Source organism: Lagopus leucura, unplaced genomic scaffold (genome assembly GCF_019238085.1).
Source record: "Lagopus leucura isolate 7727_CA_CO unplaced genomic scaffold, USGS_WTPT01 Super-Scaffold_100001, whole genome shotgun sequence".
In the NCBI taxonomy this organism is placed as follows: domain Eukaryota; kingdom Metazoa; phylum Chordata; class Aves; order Galliformes; family Phasianidae; genus Lagopus; species Lagopus leucura.
This window is the reverse complement of record NW_024962262.1, coordinates 72,436,066-72,458,405: the sequence shown is the minus strand read 5'-3', so window position 1 is coordinate 72,458,405 and position 22,340 is coordinate 72,436,066. Positions and strand designations below refer to the sequence as shown.

Below are 22,340 nucleotides of genomic sequence, written 5' to 3'. Positions count from 1 at the left end.
TCTCTCAGTCTCTTGCTCTCTGTCTCTTTTGTTCTCTTTTGTTCTCATGAGTTATTTCCGTGGCTGCCTGTCTACAGGAGAGCATGAGCTAACCTTTCCAGTGTGGTTGTTTTGGGTGCCTGGGTTCAGATCCAGTTTCAGATATCCAAAGATTTCAGATACCCAAACTCTCTTTAATGCTTCTGTTGGTAAGAACTTTCTGAGGTTAATTAAATTGATTAAATTAAAAATATAAACATAATTTTGTTTGGTCATCGTAGGGGGGTGGAGGAGGAAGAGCTATTTGTACAGCCACAGTCCTAAGAATTAAGTAATACTGTGAAAGAAAGAGAAGTGATTATGCTTTTCCAGTTCCTTTATTAGCTCAGCAATAGTTACATATTAACCAGTTTCATTATTTTTGTTGATGGCTTGTGCTCTTTGCATAGCTCTGCAGGGGGGTGACTATGAGTTCAGCTATAATGGGAGGCAGCAGATGAGATTAAGCAAGTGGAAGTGAAGAGGGTTATGAGCCTGAGTGTATTTGTTGGGGTGAGATGAGATGATGTGAGATGAGAATTGTACAGCTGAGGTGTGGTGGCTCTCTTAGCATTAAGGAAGTGAAAGGAACTTTAACACATTAAACAAGCTTTTCCCTGCATGGTTGAACTTGCTGTGGGGTTTGTTGTCAATGAGAAGAGAGGGAATGGGGGAAGACAAGCTTTGGGACCAGTTGCACTGGCTAAAACTCCTCAGTCTCCCAGCTCCCCATCCAACACACTGTGCGAGACAGAGAAGTTGATAGTTTGCCTTGTGGTCCATTTGCGCTGTTAGGTAAGTATATGCTGAACAGTTAGTCAGCTTTAGCCAAATGACATGGTTTGTGGCTTAAGTTTTTTTCCGTTTTATCTGGTGGCACTGATCACCTCTAGCTTCACACTTGAATCTTTTCAGGAACTTTGTTCAAACAAATCCTGAGGAGCAATGGCAGTTGAGTGGTAGATCCAGAATCTGTATGGGGCATGTCTGCAAGGAAAAAAGAGGCGCACGAATAAGTGTGTCACACAGAAGTCTTACGGCTTTACGACACTAATACCAAAAAATACCCTGCTGTTGAACATGTTGATGTTTGAGAAGTAATCAGTGTTAGGAAACACAACTGAGCAGTGTACTCGTCTTTTCTGGGATGTTTTTAAACTTCAAAAGTCGGTATGGTTTTCATGGGCACACTTGAGATTTCTTTGGGTTTATATATTTTTTTAAAACTTGTTATTGCAAAGCACAGTGGGCCTGAGTTTCTTGATTTGGAATGTAATGTAGTTTCAATGTGGCAAATTGTCGCAGTTCTTCAACAGTTACTAACTTCCATTTGTGATTTTAATGCAGCTAAACATCAAATAAAGTTCATATATCAGCCATGAAGGTAGAGCAGTAACATCAGCTTGAATCTGTGTAATCAAATAAGCTGTATTTTTAACTAAAGGAAAGATTGTAGGGATTAAGCCAGTTAGGTATACTGAGAAGGGATATGTGTTTGGATATTTATTGATTGATTCATTGATCAGGAAATTAAAAAGTAACTGGACTAAATGTTATTTTCTTTGATTTCTGTATTTGTTTTTGTGCGTGTGTCATCAAGAATATGTCACATTGAAGTAGCTCACTTTTGTGAGGAAAATCTTGGTTTGGTGGAGGAATTCTATATAATTGAAGTCCTGTTTTTTCTAATATATCTAATATTGTCACATTACAGAGGCGGATGCCCCAAACTTTCCGTGATCCAGCTACTGCTCCTTTGAGGAAACTCTCAGTAGATTTGATTAAAACATACAAGCATATTAATGAGGTAATGGGTCCAGCTATCTTTGTAATGTGTGTTGATAGGAAGTTTTTGTTCGAAATAAGTTATTAAGAGTATTTTCTGTGAATCATACCATGTTCTCTATTGGCATTATTTTGGATTTGTCTTGCAGAGTAAAGTTCTTTGTCTGTAAATCTTTTTATTAAATCTGAAGTGCCTGCAAAGAACAGAAGTATATTAATGCCCTGTTGTATCGTGTCCCAAGAGAATAATTTGTTCCCATATGTGGAGTAGAGTAAAAAGAGAGAATCCAGTCTTTTTTCCCCCTTGAGTAACATTGCTTTTTAATTTCTTTCTCTGCCAGTGAAGGTTTATTTGAAAATGGCTGAAAATTTTTGAAATAGAGTTGGCTCTAAATAACTGTGTATTTTCAAAGCTAATTAAGTATTGGGATACTTTCGTTTCTAAGCCTGATTCCTTGCAAGTTCTGAAAACATGCCTAAAAGATGTTAAATTCTTAGAAAAAAGTTAGAAATTCATCTCAAGAAAATATTGTTATTTAATTTTCCTTCTGATTATTCATTGAACATTTAAGACTTGTGAAGAGATGAGAAAAATGATGGTTCCTCTCTGCAGGTCTCATTTTAAGTCTTTGATGTCATGGTCCTCATTGCAATCCAGCCAATAAGATTTTTTTTTATCCTGGATATGACTTTCTATTGCTTTATAAAGAAACTCTAAATTTTTCTGATGTTTCATAAAAAAGTAAAGAGTGGCACAAACTTTTTTTAGCTCATCTTGAAACCTTTATGAATGTATCTAGAGAATTGTATTTTTCTTTCAGCATACCAAGTCATATTTCAAAAATCACAGGGTAAGGTACATGGTGATTACAATGAAAGCTATTTCCATGAATAGATGCTCTAAAAGGTGCTCTCTTAAGCAATATACTTTTCGTTACTTACTTCAGGTTTACTATGCAAAAAAAAAACGGCGGCATCAACAGGGCCAAGGAGATGATTCCAGTCACAAAAAGGAGCGAAAAGTTTACAATGATGGCTATGATGATGACAACTATGACTATATTGTAAAAAATGGGGAGAAGTGGATGGATCGTTATGAAATTGACTCTTTAATAGGCAAAGGATCCTTTGGACAGGTAATAAATACATCTATCAGCTGTACAACCTCTAATTCATGTGAAAGATTATAAACATATCATTTAATGTAGTATACCTGTCCATTTTGAAATTCAGCTCTCAATTATATTTTTGGTTGAATGTTGAATACTCGGGTTGAGAAGTTACTCTTATTTTTTCGGCTTTTGTCTTTCAGGTTGTAAAAGCTTATGATCGAGTGGAACAGGAATGGGTGGCTATCAAAATAATAAAAAACAAGAAAGCTTTCTTAAACCAAGCCCAGATTGAAGTGCGACTGCTTGAGCTTATGAACAAACATGACACTGAGATGAAGTACTATATAGGTATTCAAATAGTTTTTCTTAATATTTATTTAATCAAACTGTGAATATTTTATATCTTGCCATTTAGCGCACAATGCTGCAACTAATGTTTTTGATGCTAACAAAATGAAAAAAAAAATAATACAACTTTTAATAGTGGCATTCACTTTGTATAACCAAGATGTCATTTTGCAGTAGGTCCGCATTCAGAAGAAAAATACGTGAAATGCTTTGGGATAACCAACTTGCTATTTATTCTGTAACATTCAGACCTTCTGTAGAACTTTTTAAGGATATGGACACTAAAACAAGTTCCCACGGACTAGCTTTTTTACAGAAGCTGTAGTACTTTGCATGTTTCCTACTACTTTTAGTATGTTTCAAGTTATCTGGGAAACTTCGTGGATAAAAGGATGTGTGTTTAACACAAAACAGTGCTATACAGTAGTTTTATGTCTACCTTGATAATTATTTCTTTATTTTTGCATGTTGAAAAGCTTAAAATCTTGTTTAACAAAGTAGAGATAAAATTTTTAAACGTTTAGACTTGCCCATTGAGATCTCAGAAAGTATTTCCGAGGCTTATACTTCTGACTGTTACTGTAGATTGGCGTGCTGTTCCCTGAGGTTGTTATTAACATGCTACTTGAACTTCTTAGTAAGAATGAAATGAAGTCAGTTCAAGTAAAAAGTTTATTAAATCCTGTCCTCTGGAGTGAAGTATTTGGCAAAAATATGATGGAAAGAAAGCATATTGTAATGCGAAATGGAGAACTGTGAGAAAGAATAATTAAAGACGATGAAACTGTTTTTAAATATCCTTTATCTTTGTAGATGCTGAAATACCAATGGCTGTACTAATATTGCTAATATTTATTTCTGTAGTTCAGAAAGAAATTTTTGAAATAATGTTAGTACACGCATATTAAATTATTACCTGATGACTATTCAGTAACATTTTGGTAATTTATAGACTATTATCTTCATAATGCATTATGCAAATACATTATATAAATATATTTATGTATTTTAAATGTTTTCAAGGTATTTCAAATTTATTAGGAACATGCTTATACCAAAGAAAATCTATACTTCATACCCTCCTACCTTGAAGAGATGCTTCAAGAGCAAGAAAGCAAGGACCAGTTTCAGATTAACAAGAGCAAATAAAAACAATGTAGCCACCACTAAATGAGCTCTTGAAATTTTAATTTTTTAGAATGTCTCTAATACCACATGAGATTGACCAAAACTTCACATATTTAAAGAAAGAAAAATAAGTTAGAAAAGGGAAAAAAAAAAAAGTTCCAATAGTTTTGAACATACAGCTTTTGCTTAGGCAAGCACAACTGATTTCAGTAGTTTTAGGCTTGGATCAATTTGGTTTCTGAATCTGTTAAGGTATATTTGAGTGGTTCCCTTTTTTCTTTACCATGGTATTTAATAAACATGACAGCGTTAATAAAAGTTAAATAACTGACACCAAATAGATCATGCTTTGAATGCATACCATGTATTACATGTGTTGTGAAAACTGAGATCTCTTGGTGCTTCGCTGTACAATGTTTGTAAATACAGGAACAAAAAGTTTCAAACCTGTTTTTTTCAACAAGACTTACTGAAGCATTCAACATATTTTTTTGATAGAAAGATGTCTGTAGGACATAGAGATTGTTCACCCTTGCATAGACTCCCAGCTGCTTGACACAGTCGTTGAGTGAGGCCGAAAGCACTTGCAAATACTATAATGTACGAGGTGGTGTAAAATGTAGATTTTAGAAGGAACGTGATGAAATTAGAAAACAGGACTGCAGATGTACATTTTTAGCCCAGTTTTTAATGACACAAGGTGAAACTGCTGACATCTCTTCTAATAGCTTGTTTCCTTCAAATCTAACGCAAGTATAGGAATGCTTTGAGGTATTTAAGTTCTGTGGTGCCAGAGTAGAGGAGAAACATTCAAATGTAATGTCTCCATTGCAGGAAAAGTCTGGCAGTTGTCCTGGCTATTTGAGTCGTATAGCAGTTGCATGTAGTACAGATGGCCAAATAACATGCTGGCAATTACATATTAGTTGGAGCAGGTGGTATTTCTTGCCAATTTGGCAGGTCCAGCAAGCTTAGATTGGGTAGGTGAGGGTTGGAATTAGGTGAAAGAAGGCCACAAGAACCTGAACAAATGCTGTTGCCTTTAAGGTACGAGGTTACTGGAAATATATTAGGGGTGAGAAAGTACAAAAGATCTAGGTAACGCAGTATTGCAAGAATTAGCACTGGGATCTGATTAATGTTCATAAATACCTAAAGGGAGGTGAGAGGCTAATGGATGAGACCAGGCACTTCTTGGCAATGTGTAGTGAAAGGACAAAACCCTGTGGCCTAAAACTTGAACACAGGAACTTCTGTACTAACATGCAGAGTAACTTCTTTATGGTATGGATGATAAGAGCATTGAAACAGGCTGCCCAGAGGGGTTGTGGAGTGTCCTTCTAAGGAGATATTCAGGACCCGTCTGGATGCCTACCTTGTGTGACCTATTATAGGGTACCTCCTTTCGCAGGGGATTAGATGCAATGATCTCTTGAAGTCCCTTACAACCCCATTAATTCTGTGATTCTGTGGGATAGAAGCAGATGGTATTGTTACAAGTAAGTCATAATAGACAAGTGAAAAACTGACATAAAATAATAAAATAAAATTCTTTAGGACACCAAGTAATGACCTTAACTGCAAGTCTGAATTCTGATTGTACTAACATTGGTTCAAGATTTTACTGTGACAAAGAGAAGACTGTATTGCTACTTATCCAAGTGCTCAAATATTTTTTTCATATTTCAATGTTCTTATGGCAACCAACCTGAATGCTTAAAAACCTGGTAAACTCCACTTCCCTCTAAACAAATGATTTTTTTGTGTATTTCATGAAACAAATTGATTAGATTCAGATTGGGTTTGTTGCTTTCATAATTGGAGATTATGCCTGGTTGAGTTTAATGCCTTTGTGATTTTGATTAATTATGCTAATAAAATTAATGTGTTGAAGTCATGAGTTACAAATTGCAGTAATCTTACGGTATGCTTTAAATTATTCTGTTGGTTTTTTGTGTTTTTTTTGTTTTTTTGTTTTTTTGTTTTTAATCTCCTGTTTTATAAAATCGTTTTTTGTTAATATAGCTGTACTCAGTTATACCTGTGGGCACTTGAGTAGTGTGAATGAAAACCAACCAAACCTAGGCATAGCAGAAGCATATTATTTCCAACATGTAATTAAATAACTGTATATCAGGAAACAAATTTAACAATTTTTTTCTTTTTTTTAAAGTGCATTTGAAGCGCCACTTCATGTTCCGAAACCACCTATGCTTAGTCTTCGAAATGCTGTCCTACAATCTGTATGATTTGTTGCGGAACACCAACTTCAGAGGTGTCTCATTGAATCTGACAAGAAAATTTGCGCAGCAAATGTGCACTGCACTGCTTTTCCTGGCGACTCCTGAACTTAGTATCATTCACTGTGACCTAAAACCTGAGAATATCCTGCTCTGTAACCCCAAACGAAGCGCCATCAAGATTGTTGATTTTGGCAGTTCTTGTCAACTTGGGCAGAGGGTACGTAAAAATTCTAATTGCGCTATTGTTGGGTACACGCAATAAACGTAATATTTGTAAGTCATAATACTTGATAGCTAATTTAAATTTTAGTAATGATGACTTAAGTAGTAATTAATTATTGAATAGGGTGTTGGACGTTGTCAGGCCTTAGGAGAATTATAGAATCATAGAATCACAAGGTTGGAAATGACCTGCAAGATCATCTATTCCAACCACCCTCCCATTATCCCTGCTACCACAAGCACTAAACCACATCTCGTAGCTCCTCATCCAGACACCTCTTGAACACTGCCAGGGATGGCGACTCCACCACCTCCCTGGGCAGCCATTCCAGGGTCTGATCACTCTCTGAGAAGAGCTTTAGATAGCCATTGTAATGCCATAGTAGATAAACACTCCATCTTTTTTTTTTTTCTCCTTGGTTATATTTTTATAATGCATAATGCATCAGCACTTGATTGTAGAAGTCTGCAGTGCTTTCTGCTCTTAAGTATGCTTTTTTATTATCTTCTTATTCCATAATGGTGGTATAAATATGAGTAAAGACACATGCAGAGCTTTTCTAGGGCAAAGGGGCACATTGCTTTCTTTAGATTTGGATAAACCTATAATATTAATCATATTAAAAAAAAAAATTGTATTTGTGTCCTGTTGTTCTTTGATACTGAGCTGTTAAAAATCTTTCCTGTATAGAATTTTCTGTCTTGTGAAATGAGCAGGATAGTAGAGGATGTAGGGAAGTAGCTTTTTTTTTCATGTGGAATCACCTGGTAATTTTGTCTAATTTCATCACATCAAAACTGTGACTTTTTATTTATTTATTTATTTATTTTTCTTTTAAACCATAGGTTTTGTCAGAAATGCTATGTAATTCTCATGTGGCTCATAGAATAGTTTTTTTCTTGATGTTACCAGACCAAAATTTTGTTGCATAATTAACTGTAGTTGCATGAGATTACCCTCGTCAACGGTAAAGCGTAAAATGTCATCATGAGTGAATCTGCACTTTTTTTTTGTAAGCAAGAGTTAGTATTTTCTTAAGAATTAACATTTTAATATTTTTGTAAATTTACAGTGTAGCTTTAGTATCACTGAAACCTTGTCTTTGCTTTCCCTACTGTGAAAGTGTGATCTATGGTAATTCCATTTTGTAATACAGAATCATAATAGCACTCTTTGAATGCTGTGTATTATTTTAAATGGTTTTATTTCAGATATACCAATATATCCAGAGTCGTTTCTATCGATCACCAGAGGTGCTACTGGGAATGCCTTATGATCTTGCAATTGATATGTGGTCCCTTGGGTGTATTTTAGTTGAGATGCACACTGGAGAGCCTCTTTTCAGTGGGGCAAATGAGGTATGCAGCTGTTATACAGTACACGTGATTTGATTTTGTTGTTGTTGTTGTTCATTCTCACTGTGGTATTAATCTGTTTTATTTTCATACATAAAGTAGGAAATACTAATAATTATAAAATCAGAAAACATGAATGACAGCAATGCCTTTTGTTAGAACTCTAACTCACCTGGTAATAATGTTCTGTTTCTGGGTACTCTCCCCTTCCCTGTTCCTTATTAGCTAATTTGGTTAGTTAATGTTGGATTTTTCTTAAACTTGCAATTAATTCACAACTTAATGTCTATGGGTAGTTAACATTTGCTTTCCATGTGATTATGTAGAGTATTGGACTCTTACTGCATTGCTCAGCTGTGTGTCTCATATTATTCATGAATATTTTTTGTGTGGAACAGGTGGATCAAATGAATAAAATAGTGGAAGTTTTGGGGATACCGCCTGCCCATATCCTTGACCAAGCACCAAAAGCAAGAAAGTTCTTTGAGAAGTTGCCAGATGGCACTTGGAACTTGAAGAAGACCAAAGATGGAAAAAGGGTAAGTTACATAATCAGGATGAAAATACGGAATGTCCCTAAATAAAAATAATAATAAAAAAGAAATGGTGATATGTTACTTCGTTTTACATTATCTTACCAAAAACATAGCTTTATTGTTTATTATCATTGTTCTGTGTCATAAGACAGGGTGATTAAGTGACAATTTACATAGTACTGAATAGTTTCTTACTTTGATTTGACTGACTTATTGTATGACAAAATTAAACTATGAATGGAAGCAGCTTAATATATGTGACTTGGTTTTCCAACAGGAATACAAACCACCTGCAACTCGTAAACTTCACAATATACTAGGAGTTGAAACAGGAGGACCAGGTGGACGTCGTGCTGGGGAATCGGGTCACACTGTAGCTGACTACTTGAAGTTCAAAGACCTCATCTTAAGGATGCTTGATTATGACCCTAAGACACGAATTCAACCTTATTATGCCCTACAGCATAGTTTCTTTAAGAAAACAGCAGACGAAGGTACCAACACAAGCAACAGTGTGTCTACGAGTCCTGCCATGGAGCAGTCACAGTCTTCAGGAACCACCTCTAGTACATCTTCAAGCTCAGGTGAGGTTTTTCTCATTAATGGAAAAGAGAATTGTATTTCTGAGTGATGTCAAAGAAGATTTTTATATGGGCTTGTTCAGCCTGGAGCAAAGAAGACTGCGGGGTAACCTCATTGCAGCCTTTCAGTATACCTAAAGGGAGTCTATAAACAGAAGGGGAGTCAACTCTTTACAAGGGTAGATAACAGCAGGACAAGAGGAAATAGTTTTAAGTTGAGGGAGGGAAGATTGAGTTTCGATGTCAGGGGGAAGTTCTTTACAGAGAGAGTGGTGAGGTGCTGGCACAGGCTGCCCAGAGAGGTTGTGGATGCCCCATCTCTGGGGGTGTTCAAGGCCAGGTTGGATGGGGCCCTGGGCAGCCTGGTCTAGTATTAAATGTGGAGGTTGGTGGCCCTGCCTGTGGGAGGGGCTTTGGAGCTTCATGATCCTTGAGGTCCCTTCCAACCCTGGCCATTCTGTGATTCTGTGAGACTTTCTCAGAGAAATGTTGTATCACTGTTGTAATTCAGAAAAATTTATGTCAGTCATAGTCATCAAAAGCATTTATTTATTATCTAGAACAGGAAACTGCTTTAATAAAAAAAAAAATTAAGTAGATTTACACAACTGTGAGTGATTATCATACGTCCTGTATTTTTTATTTTGAATCAATTTAAATCTTTATGCTGTCATTGTTTACAGCTTACTGTAAATTTTCTCTCTTGTGTTGCTATGATTTTTATAGGTGGATCTTCTGGAACAAGCAACAGTGGAAGGGCACGGTCAGACCCCACACACCAGCATCGACATAGTGGTGGACACTTCACTGCTGCTGTTCAAGCTATGGACTGTGAAACACACAGCCCGCAGGTATGCTGAAGTATAGCTTTTGTCTATTTGATAAATATATTTTTTTCTGAGAGAATTAAATCCCTGAAACTAATTTTATTAGGTTTACATGGCAAGGAGTCATGTCATTAGTGGAGGAGGGAGGCAGAGGTGTCCTCTGAGAAAAATTCAGGTGCTGACCCAAGTTAGATAAGAGCAGGCTCCTTCTGGCTCAAAAAGGGACCTGCTACTGGCTAGAACTAAGCCAACAAGTGACACTGTGGTTGCACTGCTGTGATAGCAGATTCAAGAAAGGGGAAAAAAGACTGTACAGCAGCAGCTGGGAGAAAGGAATGAGTAAGCGTAGAAAGAAACAGCTCTGCTGATGCCAAGGTCTGAGTAGAGGAGGACAAGATATGCACCAAGTGTGGATCAGAAGTTCTGCTGCAGTTCCTGGAGTAGCCAGTGGAAACCAGAAAAGATCATACATACTTTGTTGCAGCTGAAAGTTTCTTTTTCTCCCAAGTAGGCAGTTTAATTCATTCAACAAATTGATGTGTTTCTAGATCTGGCTTACTTTAGTTTGGCAGTAAGGTCATGTATGTGTTGGACGTACTTCTGTTGCTTGTATGAAAAAAAAGTTCAGAATGCAAATGTAGCTTTCTTAAGTTATATTTAGAAATGTGTATTAGAAGTGATTCATCATTTTACTATTTGTTTTTTTCTGTTAACATAGGTTCGACAACAGTTTCCTCCTCCAATTGGTTGGACAGCCACTGAAGCTCCTACACAGGTCACTGTTGAAAACCATCCAGTTCAAGAAACCACCTTCCATGTAACCCCTCAACAACAGAATGCATTACATCATCATCACGGAAATAGCTCTCACCACCACCATCACCACCACCACCACCACCATCATCATGGACAGCAAGCCTTGGGTAGCCGGACCAGGCCAAGGGTCTACAATTCTCCAACAAACAGCTCCTCCACCCAGGATTCTATGGAGGTGGGCCACAGTCACCACTCCATGACATCCCTGTCTTCCTCAACTACTTCTTCCTCTACATCTTCCTCCTCTACTGGTAACCAAGGCAATCAGGCCTATCAGAACCGCCCTGTGGCTGCTAACACCTTGGACTTTGGACAAAACGGAGCTATGGACATGAATTTAACAGTCTACTCTAATCCGCGCCAAGAAACTGGCATAGCTGGACATCCAACGTACCAGTTTTCTGCTAATACAGGTCCTGCTCATTACATGACTGAAGGACACCTTGCAATGAGGCAAGGGATTGATAGAGAAGAGTCTCCCATGACAGGAGTTTGTGTTCAGCAAAGTCCTGTGGCTAGCTCGTGACTAAACTGAAACTAAGTTTGTTTCTTGTGTGTTTTTATAGAAGTGGTGTTTTTCCAAAAACAAAGTGCAAAGCTGCTTGAATCAGAAGGAGATAAACTCACTGAACCGCTACAGGAGGGCAAAGCTGACTATTTTTTTAGACTTGAAAAGATTGCAAAGGGACAATGAAGTTTTTTTTTGGTTTGTTTCGTTTTTTTTAAGAGCCATGTCCGGACCCACCTTAACAGATAGCATAGTAGTGTTCACCTTTTGCTTCCCCCATCTTAACTTGCCACAACCTAGTCATAGTTTGCTTTCTTCTTGGGGGGGTGGGAGGGAGGAGAGAAAGAGGTTTTTTTCTTTTTTTTTTTTTTTTTCAGTCTCATTCAACAGGAATTATTGTTCAGATGTTAGCTGTAGTTGCAAACTAGTTTATTTTTAATGGCATTGCACATGATTTGCAAAAAGGCCCTTTGAAATTTTTGGGTGGGAGAGGAGTGAGTAATATATATTTTTTTTTTAGTTCCCCAAACAAACACGGGCACAGAAATGCAGTACTGTAAGAAAGAGGGACCTTCAGATTACACAAATATATACTCTTCAGTTGTAAAAAGGGACGGTTGTAATGGAGTTTGTAAGGCACATTAAGCATGATCAGTGGCGGTGATCAGAACTCTCCTTATCTGAATCTACTGAGGATCAAAGCAGCAATTGTAATGGGATTGTGTGTGTCTCATATTTTGGAGACCACAGTGAGTTAGTGTTGAAATATGACTGGTTTCATAACTAAGGTGCACTGAGAAGCAATCAACGGGTCGGTCCTGGCCAGTCGTGGGGAGGTCTAAGTGGTGGTCTTTGGGATAACCTTTGGCCTTATGGATTTGGACTCTTAAGTTAGAAGAGCCTACCATTTCAGATGCAATCACTTTTGGACATGCTTTTGCAGACGGTCCTTAATGCTGAAAACACAGAGAATGGGTAATTCAAGAGGCCTTTCTTTTAAAATAGACTTTTGTGACCCACTTATTGTAAGGTATTGCAAGGTCACTTTGCGTGTGTCATAAAGTTGACTTCCTTATTGGTTGAAGGTCACAGGAGTAGTGGTTTGCGTTTGATGGAAATAGCTACAACTGTGTCCCTTCCCGCTTTTTACTTTTTTCTTTTGCTTTTTCTTGGCACGTGGTTTCTCCACCATTACTTCTGCACAAAGACGTCTTCTGTTCATCCTGAACATTTTTAAAAATGCAGAATTTTATGTGACTGCTTTTTTGCCTCACAATTATGCTGTGAATTTTACAAAAATTTATTTTCTTTTTTGATAATTTATTGTACCAAAGCTGTTTTTATAGCACATAGATGTCTGTAACCAATAATGTAGCAGTTCTGCACTTTGACACAAGGTGTAACTAGACCATTTTTAAATGTCAGTTGAGAATTATGGCTGTACTATTGCTTAAACAAAACTGGAACTGTTGTTGAATTCATAGCCAATACATTTACAGCAATCTGTGTACTGAACATAATAGAGCGACATCTACTTCAAGACTATAACATCTGTTACGTTATAAATGTGTTCAGGCTTCTGAAGGTAAAAGGGACACTAGATCCAGAAGCTATGAAGCCAGCAGTTTGATTCTTGTATTCCTTATTAACATAATTGTAAACTTGAAGGCAAGACCTTGATTGCATGAACAGGTCCAAAACAATAGTCTGAGTAAAGCAAAACACTCACATGAGACCTGAGGTTAGCAGGCTGTATTTAACAGGTGCCTAATTTTTGGGTAATGCTGCCTTAATATAACACAGTCAGCTTGGCAGTTGCAAAATTTATGGGCCCGGTCAGAGATTTATTTATGTTAGAAGTAAAAGCTCGGTGAAAAACATCTGAAAGAATAAGAGTGATTCAGTGATTGCCCATCCCAGATTAACACTGTTTGCCCACTGAATATTACAGAAGCAGTGATCTACCTCTGCCAGCAAGCCCTTTTAAAAGTCAATTCAGCAGAAATTCTAGAGTTCATACTGGTCAATTCCACGTGGCTAAGTCATTTTTTTTTTCAGACTTGAAAGGTGGACTTTTTTCTACTTACAGTGGCAGCAGAGCAGCTGAATACCATGTTCATGAGAATGAATACTTGGGATTACCTTTTTTTTTTCTTTTTGTAAATCATGACTTTTTTAACAAGTGATCCATATTTCTTTTCTATTGACATGTCAACCCTGTGGATGAAAGTGGGTTGTTTTTTTCCTGATTTCTTTCTTTCCTTCTTAAACTCAGTGATTCAGAGAAGTTTACAGGAATTGGAAGGCTGTCACCTTAAAAACAGGATGCTGAGTTCAGCAATATAAAAAGGAATCCAGTACTTACTGCTGTCTAGGAATATAAGGGTAATATGAAATCTGGGTATTTTTGTGTGCACGGGTTGCCACACCTTAGCAAGCGCCAAAAAAACGAAGCAGTTAAAAAAAAACCAACAACACCTACATAAAGAAGAAACCACAAAATCCAGTGCTTCTGCATACTGTGTTATGTTACAGTCCAGTTTTGTGTGCTTTACTACACAGTTTGGTTACAGGACTTCTGTGCATTGTAAACATAAACAGCATGGAAAAGGTTAAATACCTGTGTTCAGATTGTAAGATCTAGTCCGGACTTGCTGTGTATATTGTAACGTTAAATGAAAAAGACAAGCCCTTTGTATTATAGTCATGCAGTCTTATGTATGATAAACAGTTGAATAATTTGTCCTCAGACTCTTTACTGTGCTTTTTGAAAAAAAAAAAAAAAAAAAAAAAAAAAAACAAAAAAAAAAAAAAAAAAAAAAAAAAAAAAGAGTAATTTAAGAAAAAAAATGTAAACATAGTAAATCTTCCTATGCAATTAACCTACTCCAAGCCATGGTATGGTAGGTATGATTATACTATAATATGTAAATATCAGATACATTGAAACAGACTTAAAAATATGAAAGTAAAAGTTGGAGGCATAATGGATAATTTTGAGTTTTTAATTGAAACAGCAAGGTATACAAATCAATGATGTATGAACACAGCTCTGCTTGATTCTGTTTGACTGTATTTGTAGTTTGAGTTGTTTATATTATCATCTGTTAGTTTGAATGTTCTTATATGCACTGCAGCTTTCTACCTAATACAAAACTAGCTGATTTTAAGGCCAGAAGTGACCATGGTAATGAAATATTCTGACTGGCATGCCATTATCCCTAGGATTCAATCTACTTACTTCTGCATCATGGAGCCTGTATCTTCTGGGTGCAGTAGAACATAGTTTAAAAAGCAAAACAAAAAAACACCAGTTTTCATGTAGGTTCTGCAAGTGTGAGGATTTCTCCATGTCTCTCGAGCGATTCAGCTAGTTCATTTTCCATACTCTCTTAGTCCTCCTTCGGTTTTGGAACTGTTTAGTTACAGCTGCTGGCCACCACATAGCTAGCTGCCTATTAGAACAACTAATAACTACTCTAAACTCTTACACTTTATTCACATAAAAAAAAATATGTTAACTTTAATAACCTATGTAGATGAAATCTCTAACTGTAAAGCTTTTACAGCTCTTCTGAAAATTCAGATGTTTTAAAATCCATTCTAAAGTGTGGACATGAGAACTGCATACAGCATTCTGGTAGTAATTTCGGTATTGCTGTGTGCGTGTAGTATGTGCAGGTACATTCTTGAACCTTTCAGTTTATATCTTTGCTTGTTTGTTTATACCTTCAAGGATTGCATTTTTAAATCTTTCAGTCTCAGTTATTTGCATTAAAAGATTGTAAATTTAGTTGATTATCCATCATGGTTCCTAAGTCCTTTTCAGAACTGCTGCTCTTCCAGGATGTAGTCTTCCATCCTGTAAGTATAAAGATGTCTGAATGGGACTGGTTTACGGAAGGGTTGGATTCACCTATAGATGTGACTTGTATTCATTGTTTATCATTCTGCCATCGTTTTTATTAAACCATCAATAAGCTTATATTTTATTCTTGAAAAATCTTAAATGCCTTTGAAGATAATTCTTGTCAAAACCAATCAGAAGCATCCCTTTTTATAATAAGGAAATAATCTAAATCCATAACTTTTTGACACAGGGTGTTTAACGCATTCTGTGCTGATTTATAGATCAAGTATATTTCAATAAGATTGTTGTATGGAATTTCTGACTAGTACGAAAGCATCTTTCCAGTCAAAATAGCACAAGTAACTGACTAGAAAGTAGAGTTATTCCTGAGCATTGATCTCGTGAGGATAGTTTGTATGTGATGCAGCATGACTGTGGCAAGTGATACATTTTTATTTAGAAGAGTGGGTATTAGAATTTTGCTACGTCCTATGCCTGTCAAGCAAAGAAAGATGCCTTGCCAAATTGCAGTTTCCTGTTGTATGTCCCTGGATTTTCTTTTTCTGCATTCTGTAGGAGTAACTTCTTGTTGAAAGGTTTGAAATCAGGATTTATTTCTCCGCCTCACAGTGATAGCTTAACTATTTGTTTCCTGTGGATTAAGATGCCTTGTTTCTATTTCAACAGTTCTCCATATTAGCCTTATCAAATATAGATGCGACCTGCCTAGACCTGAGAGGATATGCAGTTTCTGTTGTTTATCATGTTTTATGCTAGATGTTACAGAGCATTACAGAGTTCAATCACAAAACAGTCACTGTGACAGTCCTTGATACAAGAATGTAATATATTTCATGAGCCAGACAAAAGTGGTCATTAAAATTGTGCACTTGAGGCTCCTCAGCTGAAGGGAAGAATTTAATCACATCAATCAGTGTTCAGAGATAATAGAGTGAAATTGAGTCTTTGGCAGGGATTTGATTTAGTAGAAGATAGGGGTTGGAATTGAAGGTTGTTCTCTGGAAGGGAATCTAAACAAGATGAATAACACCACAGGGAAGAATGAGAAATGCCCTTAGCTAAAGCGGAATGGTGGGGACACGAAGTGAGACTGAGATTATATCCTATGTGGTCCTGGTCCAAAGAGAGCCTACAATGGAACCTAAATGAAGAACTTCATGGCCACGTTGAATGAAGATTAACACTTCTACTTCGAATGGATAATACATTTTTCACAAGAAGATGGATTGCTGTAATTAAAGTGAGAAAAGTCCAGAATGTAGGTATGCATTTATTTCAAGGTAGATTTGAAGCCAAACTATAATTAAGTTGCAATTTTGCAAGGGAGCAGAAATGTAAGATGAGATGAGTTCGTTGCAATTAAGAAAGTCTAAATTGAAGAAGGAGATTTTAGTTTTTGACAGCAGAGCAAATGAGAATACATTGGACTGAACAGATCAGCAGAAGCAGCAGTCATGGAAAAAAGTGGATTGTCAACATGTAGGCATTTAGCGATATTTTCATCTATTTACTAGCTAAGGCTGAGACATATACATTTAAAATGGGCTGAAAGCAGAGCTGAGTGAGACCTTACAAGAAGCAGACCGTGCTAGAATTTAAAGAGTTCTAGAACTGTAGGAGAAAAAAAGCAGTTAAGCAGTGTATGTTGTTAAGTGACTGTATTAAATCTTGAAGGGTGAGAGTGAAAGTGAGAGCCCCCGAAGACATCCTTAAGAAAAAAATTAAAATGTTGCCTTGGAGTAAAAAGGGCACAGGATCTCTTAATATTCATTTTTATGTCCTAAAGGTGTTTGTAAGCTGGAATCACAGTGACTCTTATTCCGAAAGCAGGACGTCTTCTGTTTCATGATGAGTAATTTTTCTCAGAACAGGGCAAAGCATCACAACTGAATAGTGATAAACAGTGTCACAGTGCAAAGCTGCAAAGCTCAGATGTGAAAATAGCATGCACGGAATAGGGCCCCAGTATTTTTGGTTTAATAAAAGGTTTTGGGTTTTTTTTTTGGGGGGGGAGGGGGGATGGAGGGGGGATGGAGGGGGTGAAAATCAGGGCTAGTAATACTGCTAAGACAAATACCATTATTGTAAAAATGTCTTAAGTCTTTTCAAGAAGAGTGTATTGAACAATCTGGCATTTTAAAGAACCCCAAAGAGCAGATATGTCCCAAAACAAGTTGGTCTGAATTTCAGTAGAGCCAGTGAAGAAAAACCCACACATACATCATACTTTCTGGGTGACAGAATGTAATGTGGCTTTAGGTAAAAAAGGCAATGCAATTAAACTTCTGTAGTACACTGGAATCTCCTTCTACCTTTCTTGTATATCTTCACAAGAGGCACTTCTCATCTCTGGTAAGTCATTGTCCAGCTCTGAGTCTAAGTATGTCATAGGAACAGCTTTGACAGGAATTCCTGCTTCTCACTGGTGCAAACTCCAGTGTGGAATGCAGTTGTCGTGACATCTTGGCATATATTTCAGTTGTAAGGGCATTATATTTTTTTAGAGCATGGCCTCTTAGATGTCAAGCTTAATTTAAAACTGCTCAGTTAATGGAAAGCAAAAATGTTATTTTGCGTGCAAACAGGCAAACCTTGTGGAGCTGTCGTGTGTACTTCAGGCAGTGCTGCAGCCTCTCAGAAATGTACTGGTCTCCTTTATGAACGCTTTTTATAACACATACTATGCTTTCTTCAGTACATCAGCCATTTGGATTCTTTGTTGCTACATTTACCTTCTGGAGTCCGTGGTGAAAAGTTGCTGGAAAGGTACTGGTTTGCCAACGCAACATAACAAGAGATGAATAGGCTTATTCCTCCTGGAAAACAAAACAATCTGAGTCGAAATGATTGCTTCATTTTATTTTGTTAAAGGTGTTGAAAGTTGCAGTGTTTTTGTCAGACATGCTTCTTGTCTTAATTTTTCTGCACAGTGTCAGCCAGTTCTTACTACCCGAGGAAGATGTATGGAAGTAACATAATTTTAAGACGTGGCTTGGTAGCTTTCTTTTTGGATATTGCATAAGAAGTTCTGGCTTTGCTAATGCTGAGCTGTCTTTCTGTAGTGCGTATGAAAAGAAAATTGGCTTCAAGGAAATCCACAGAGTAGTCTCTAAAAAGTTAACGAAAGGGTGAGGAAAGTTTAATGTGAGCTGTTGACCACCAAAAGATAACAGATTGGATAGTGATGGGAAAATGAGGAATGACAGAATGGAGTGAGTTTGTCCTAAAGCAACGAATTGCAAATGTCAAGCAGAAAACCTCCCCACCCAGATTCTTTCTGAGGATCTCTCACCAGTAGAAATGGTTTCTTCCACACCACCTCCTGCTGTGTTTCTGTGCCTCTTTCGTGGACGCTTTCCTGCCACCCTGTGGATTATTCAGCACAATGTGCTTCCCAGTATAAAATGCCAACAGTTGATAGATGAAGTTAATCTTTTTGAGACTGCAAGGATGATGATAAAGAGTGTTTTACAGGCGGGAAGAAAGCCTAGTCCTGAATGGAGATACCCTGAACTGTTCTACGGTTTCACTGCAACAAACTCTTTCATATTATGCACCCGAAGAAAATGTTATTCAGAGCCCTTACAGTCAACAAAAAGCAGAAGGAATGTGGTGTTCAAAAGCTTCACTCCCACCTCTTGTCTTTCCCAATTCAGGGCCAGCACATATCAATACCTTTGGGATTCCTTCTTGCTTTGCCTTGCCAGAGCACTGAGGTATTTTTATTGTCACCTGAATTGGTCTCCAGGCTGTATAAAATGCTGGCCTTTCTTAATGAAGTAACTTTAACACTGTTTTTTTTGTATTGTTTTGTTTTCCCTCACTAATTTAGCATTTGTCCCAAGGAAATTGCTATCCATGAATTTGTTCTGTACTGGAATAACATACTTGCTCTGTGTAGGCGGTCTCAAAATTAAGAAAATCAGTACATTGAGATAATACTTTTCTATGTGTTTGTGAAGAGACCTCTGTAAGCAAAAGAAATGCAAAAAGCAGAGATATGAGAGCTGCAATCAATTGTGCAAATTGAAGTCACTTTAAAATAGCAGCGCTAGCAAGGTTTGTGTCCTGATCGAACCTCACTGACCTCAGCAAACAGATCCAGAAATCTCTCTGGGGTCTGAGCTTTGAATATCAGAGACGTCACATGCAGAGCTTGTTTATGGGGAATGTTAGAATTTTTGGTCAGAGATATTTCAGATTAGTAAGCATACTGTAAAATCATTTTAAAATCTCTCATTTTATTTTCAGTAAAAACTGTATTCAATTTCCCTTTTCAGAAACAGAAACACTGTATGGCCTTTGCTCCCTCTCTTTCTTCCCCCAACTCAGTTTCTCTTCTTTCTTCCCCTAACTTCCATCTCCTCATTCCCATCCCATTTGTGCCCTTCTCACTTTTTTGTTTTTTCCTTTTTCCCACCTTTTAATTTTTATCCTGATTTTATCCCCACTTTTTTTCTGTCTTTCCCCTGCTGCTCCTCTTACTTTTCCTGTATTTCTGGTTGTTGGTTGTTTTTTTGGTGGATTTCTTTTGGTTCTATTATTTCCCTATTTTTACTGCCTTTTCCACTTCAATTTCCTGCTGTGCATTCCCTACTTGCTTTGCTCCACCTGTCCCATTTGTTCTAAATGCTTTCAGGCCTCTGCTCCCTGCCTCACCTTTCCCTCCGTCTCCTTACTTTTTCCTCCCTTGACTTCCTCTCAAGTTTTTCAGGCTCCCCTTCTTTTCTTTTTGGTGCTCTCCATTCTCTTTCCCACTTTAGCTTTCCATTCTTTTAGGTTTCCATTCTTTTCTCAGCCTTTCAGGTTGTGGGTTTTTTTTTCCTCTTCATTATTTTTCACTGTTTTTGGCCTGTTTTCACTGCCTATCTTTTCTGCTTCTGTTTTTCTTTCTCCCTCCCACTTCCTTTTCTCCCTTTACTTTCACTGATTTTCTCTGCTTTCCTCTTCTTTCTAATGCTTTTTACATCCTTTCCCCCATTCAGTGCTTCCTGTGTCTTTCTCCTCCTTTCCCCTCTTTATTTTCAGTGCTTTTCAGGTGTTTGCTTTGCTTTCAGATTCCAATTTCAATGCTTTTCAGGCTTCTCCCTTCCCATTTCCATCTTTGCTTCAAATGTCTTTTAGGTCTATTCCCTTCTTTTTCTTCAGTATTTAACTCTTTCATTTTCCTCATTTTTTCTTTGGTATCAATTTTTTCATTGTCATTTTATTTTCATGTATTTTCTGTTCTTTTTACATCTGCTCACATCTTGCATTTTTTTCATTCTTTTGATGCCTTTCAAGTTCTCACTAATTTCTTGCACTGTTTCTTGCCACTTTATGCTATTTTAATGTCTGTAATTTCTTTACACATTTGCACTTTTCCTTCTGTTTCCATTTTCTTCTCTCTTCCTTTTTTGCTTTTTTTTTTTTTTTAAATCTTCTTTATTCTTTCCCTATTTTTGCATCTCTCCTTGCTAAACATTCAAGCAAAGAGTTTGTTTCAGTACACAGAGAATAAAATATACACATTAAGTGCTGAGGCACAAAGAAAGTGCTGATAATCATAAATCATTTGAATTGGGAGGAACTCTTAAAGGCCATCTGGTCCAGCTCCCCTGCAAAGAACAGGGACACCCAAAGCTACACCAGGTACTCAGAGTCCCATCCAGCCTGACCTTGATTGTCTTCAGAGACACCGCCTCTCTGGACAACCTGTGCCAGAGCCTCATTACCCTAACTGTAAAGACTTTTTCCTTATATCCAAGCTGAATTTCTCCTCTTTTATTTTGAAACCATGTTCCCTTGTCCTATCACAGCAGACCCTGCTAAAGACTCTGTCCCCTTCTTACAGCCCCCTTTTAGACATTGAAAAGCTGCTGTCAGGTCTCCTAAGAGCCTTCTCCTCTAATCATGACGACTACTTCTTTCTCACTTCGATATCTCAAAGGTATTGTCATGTTTTTTCTCTTCTGTTAAATCCATTCCAATCTGTTGACTATGCTGAGGAGTTGACTCTGAAGATGCACAATGCAAATTGTAGTTAGGTGGTACAAGATAGTGAACGTGTTTTACTTACTGATTTGGAGACTGAGGAACTTGGGGAGTAAAGGTCTGACATGGTGTCTGGATGAGGAGCTGCGAGATACGGTTTAGTAGCTTGTGGTGGCAGTGGCAATGAGGAGACAGTTGGACACGATGATCTTATAGGTCATTTCCAACCTTGTGATTCTATGATTCTATGATTCTATATCACTAGTGAATGTTTCTTCCTCAAACAAAACATTCAGCTGAGATTTGAGAGATGTGGAATTCCCCTTTCCACGGTGACTTCAAAGAGGTATTCTGCCATACCACATCTTTCATCTGATTTCAAAATAGGTGTAAGAAAAGAAACAAGAGGCACTTTGAACTCCAGGCTTTAAAATTACCTTATTGATTGCAAGAAATTAGATATTAATTTGGACCGGCAGAAGATGCAAAGAAGGAGTAAGTGTGGTCTAGTGCAATGGCAGGGAAAGCAAAGGCATTTGAACTCAAGTTGGGAGCTATTACTGGGTATAGGTCACTGTGTAGGGAGGGAAAATTCCACATATTCTCTACATGAGTACTTTTCTCTTCTGTATGTCTGTGTCACAGGCAAAATGGTGAAGATGCCCTGTGTAGTTCAGGTGTCTCCTGCAGATTTATCTCTAGGGAATCTGACGGCATGTAATGAATTTACATTGGGGTGGGGATTCATTTCATGAAACTCAAATGGAAGAAGAATGTCTAGGAAGTGTGGAAAAGGTATCTATTCACTTGGGAGAAATATAGGGATCTTGTCAGGGCATGCAGAGATGCCAAAAGGAAAGCTAAGGCCAACTTAGAATTAAATCTGGTAAGGGAGGTCAAGGACAATAAAGGCTTTTTTAAGTATCTCAATAGCAAAAAGGAAGACTACAGAAAATCTGGGTCTGCTGCCGGGTGGAGTGGGTACCCTGGGAATGGATGACGCTGAATAGGCAGAG

At 37.4% G+C, this 22,340-nt stretch overlaps 1 protein-coding gene across 1 annotated transcript in view; it reads left to right on the top strand.

Moving 5' to 3' along the window:
• The window catches only part of DYRK1A (dual specificity tyrosine phosphorylation regulated kinase 1A), an 84,514-nt gene extending 70,285 nt beyond the window's left edge, over positions 1-14,229 (top strand). The window contains exons 4-12 of the mRNA XM_042867050.1: positions 1,733-1,825; positions 2,751-2,939; positions 3,116-3,263; positions 6,565-6,851; positions 8,069-8,215; positions 8,611-8,751; positions 9,026-9,332; positions 10,056-10,180; positions 10,875-14,229. Of these exons, the coding sequence (XP_042722984.1) occupies positions 1,733-1,825; positions 2,751-2,939; positions 3,116-3,263; positions 6,565-6,851; positions 8,069-8,215; positions 8,611-8,751; positions 9,026-9,332; positions 10,056-10,180; positions 10,875-11,498 (2,061 nt within the window). The 3' untranslated portion in view covers positions 11,499-14,229. The remainder of the gene's footprint in view (positions 1-1,732; positions 1,826-2,750; positions 2,940-3,115; positions 3,264-6,564; positions 6,852-8,068; positions 8,216-8,610; positions 8,752-9,025; positions 9,333-10,055; positions 10,181-10,874) is intronic.
• Positions 14,230-22,340: the final 8,111 nt, after the last annotated feature.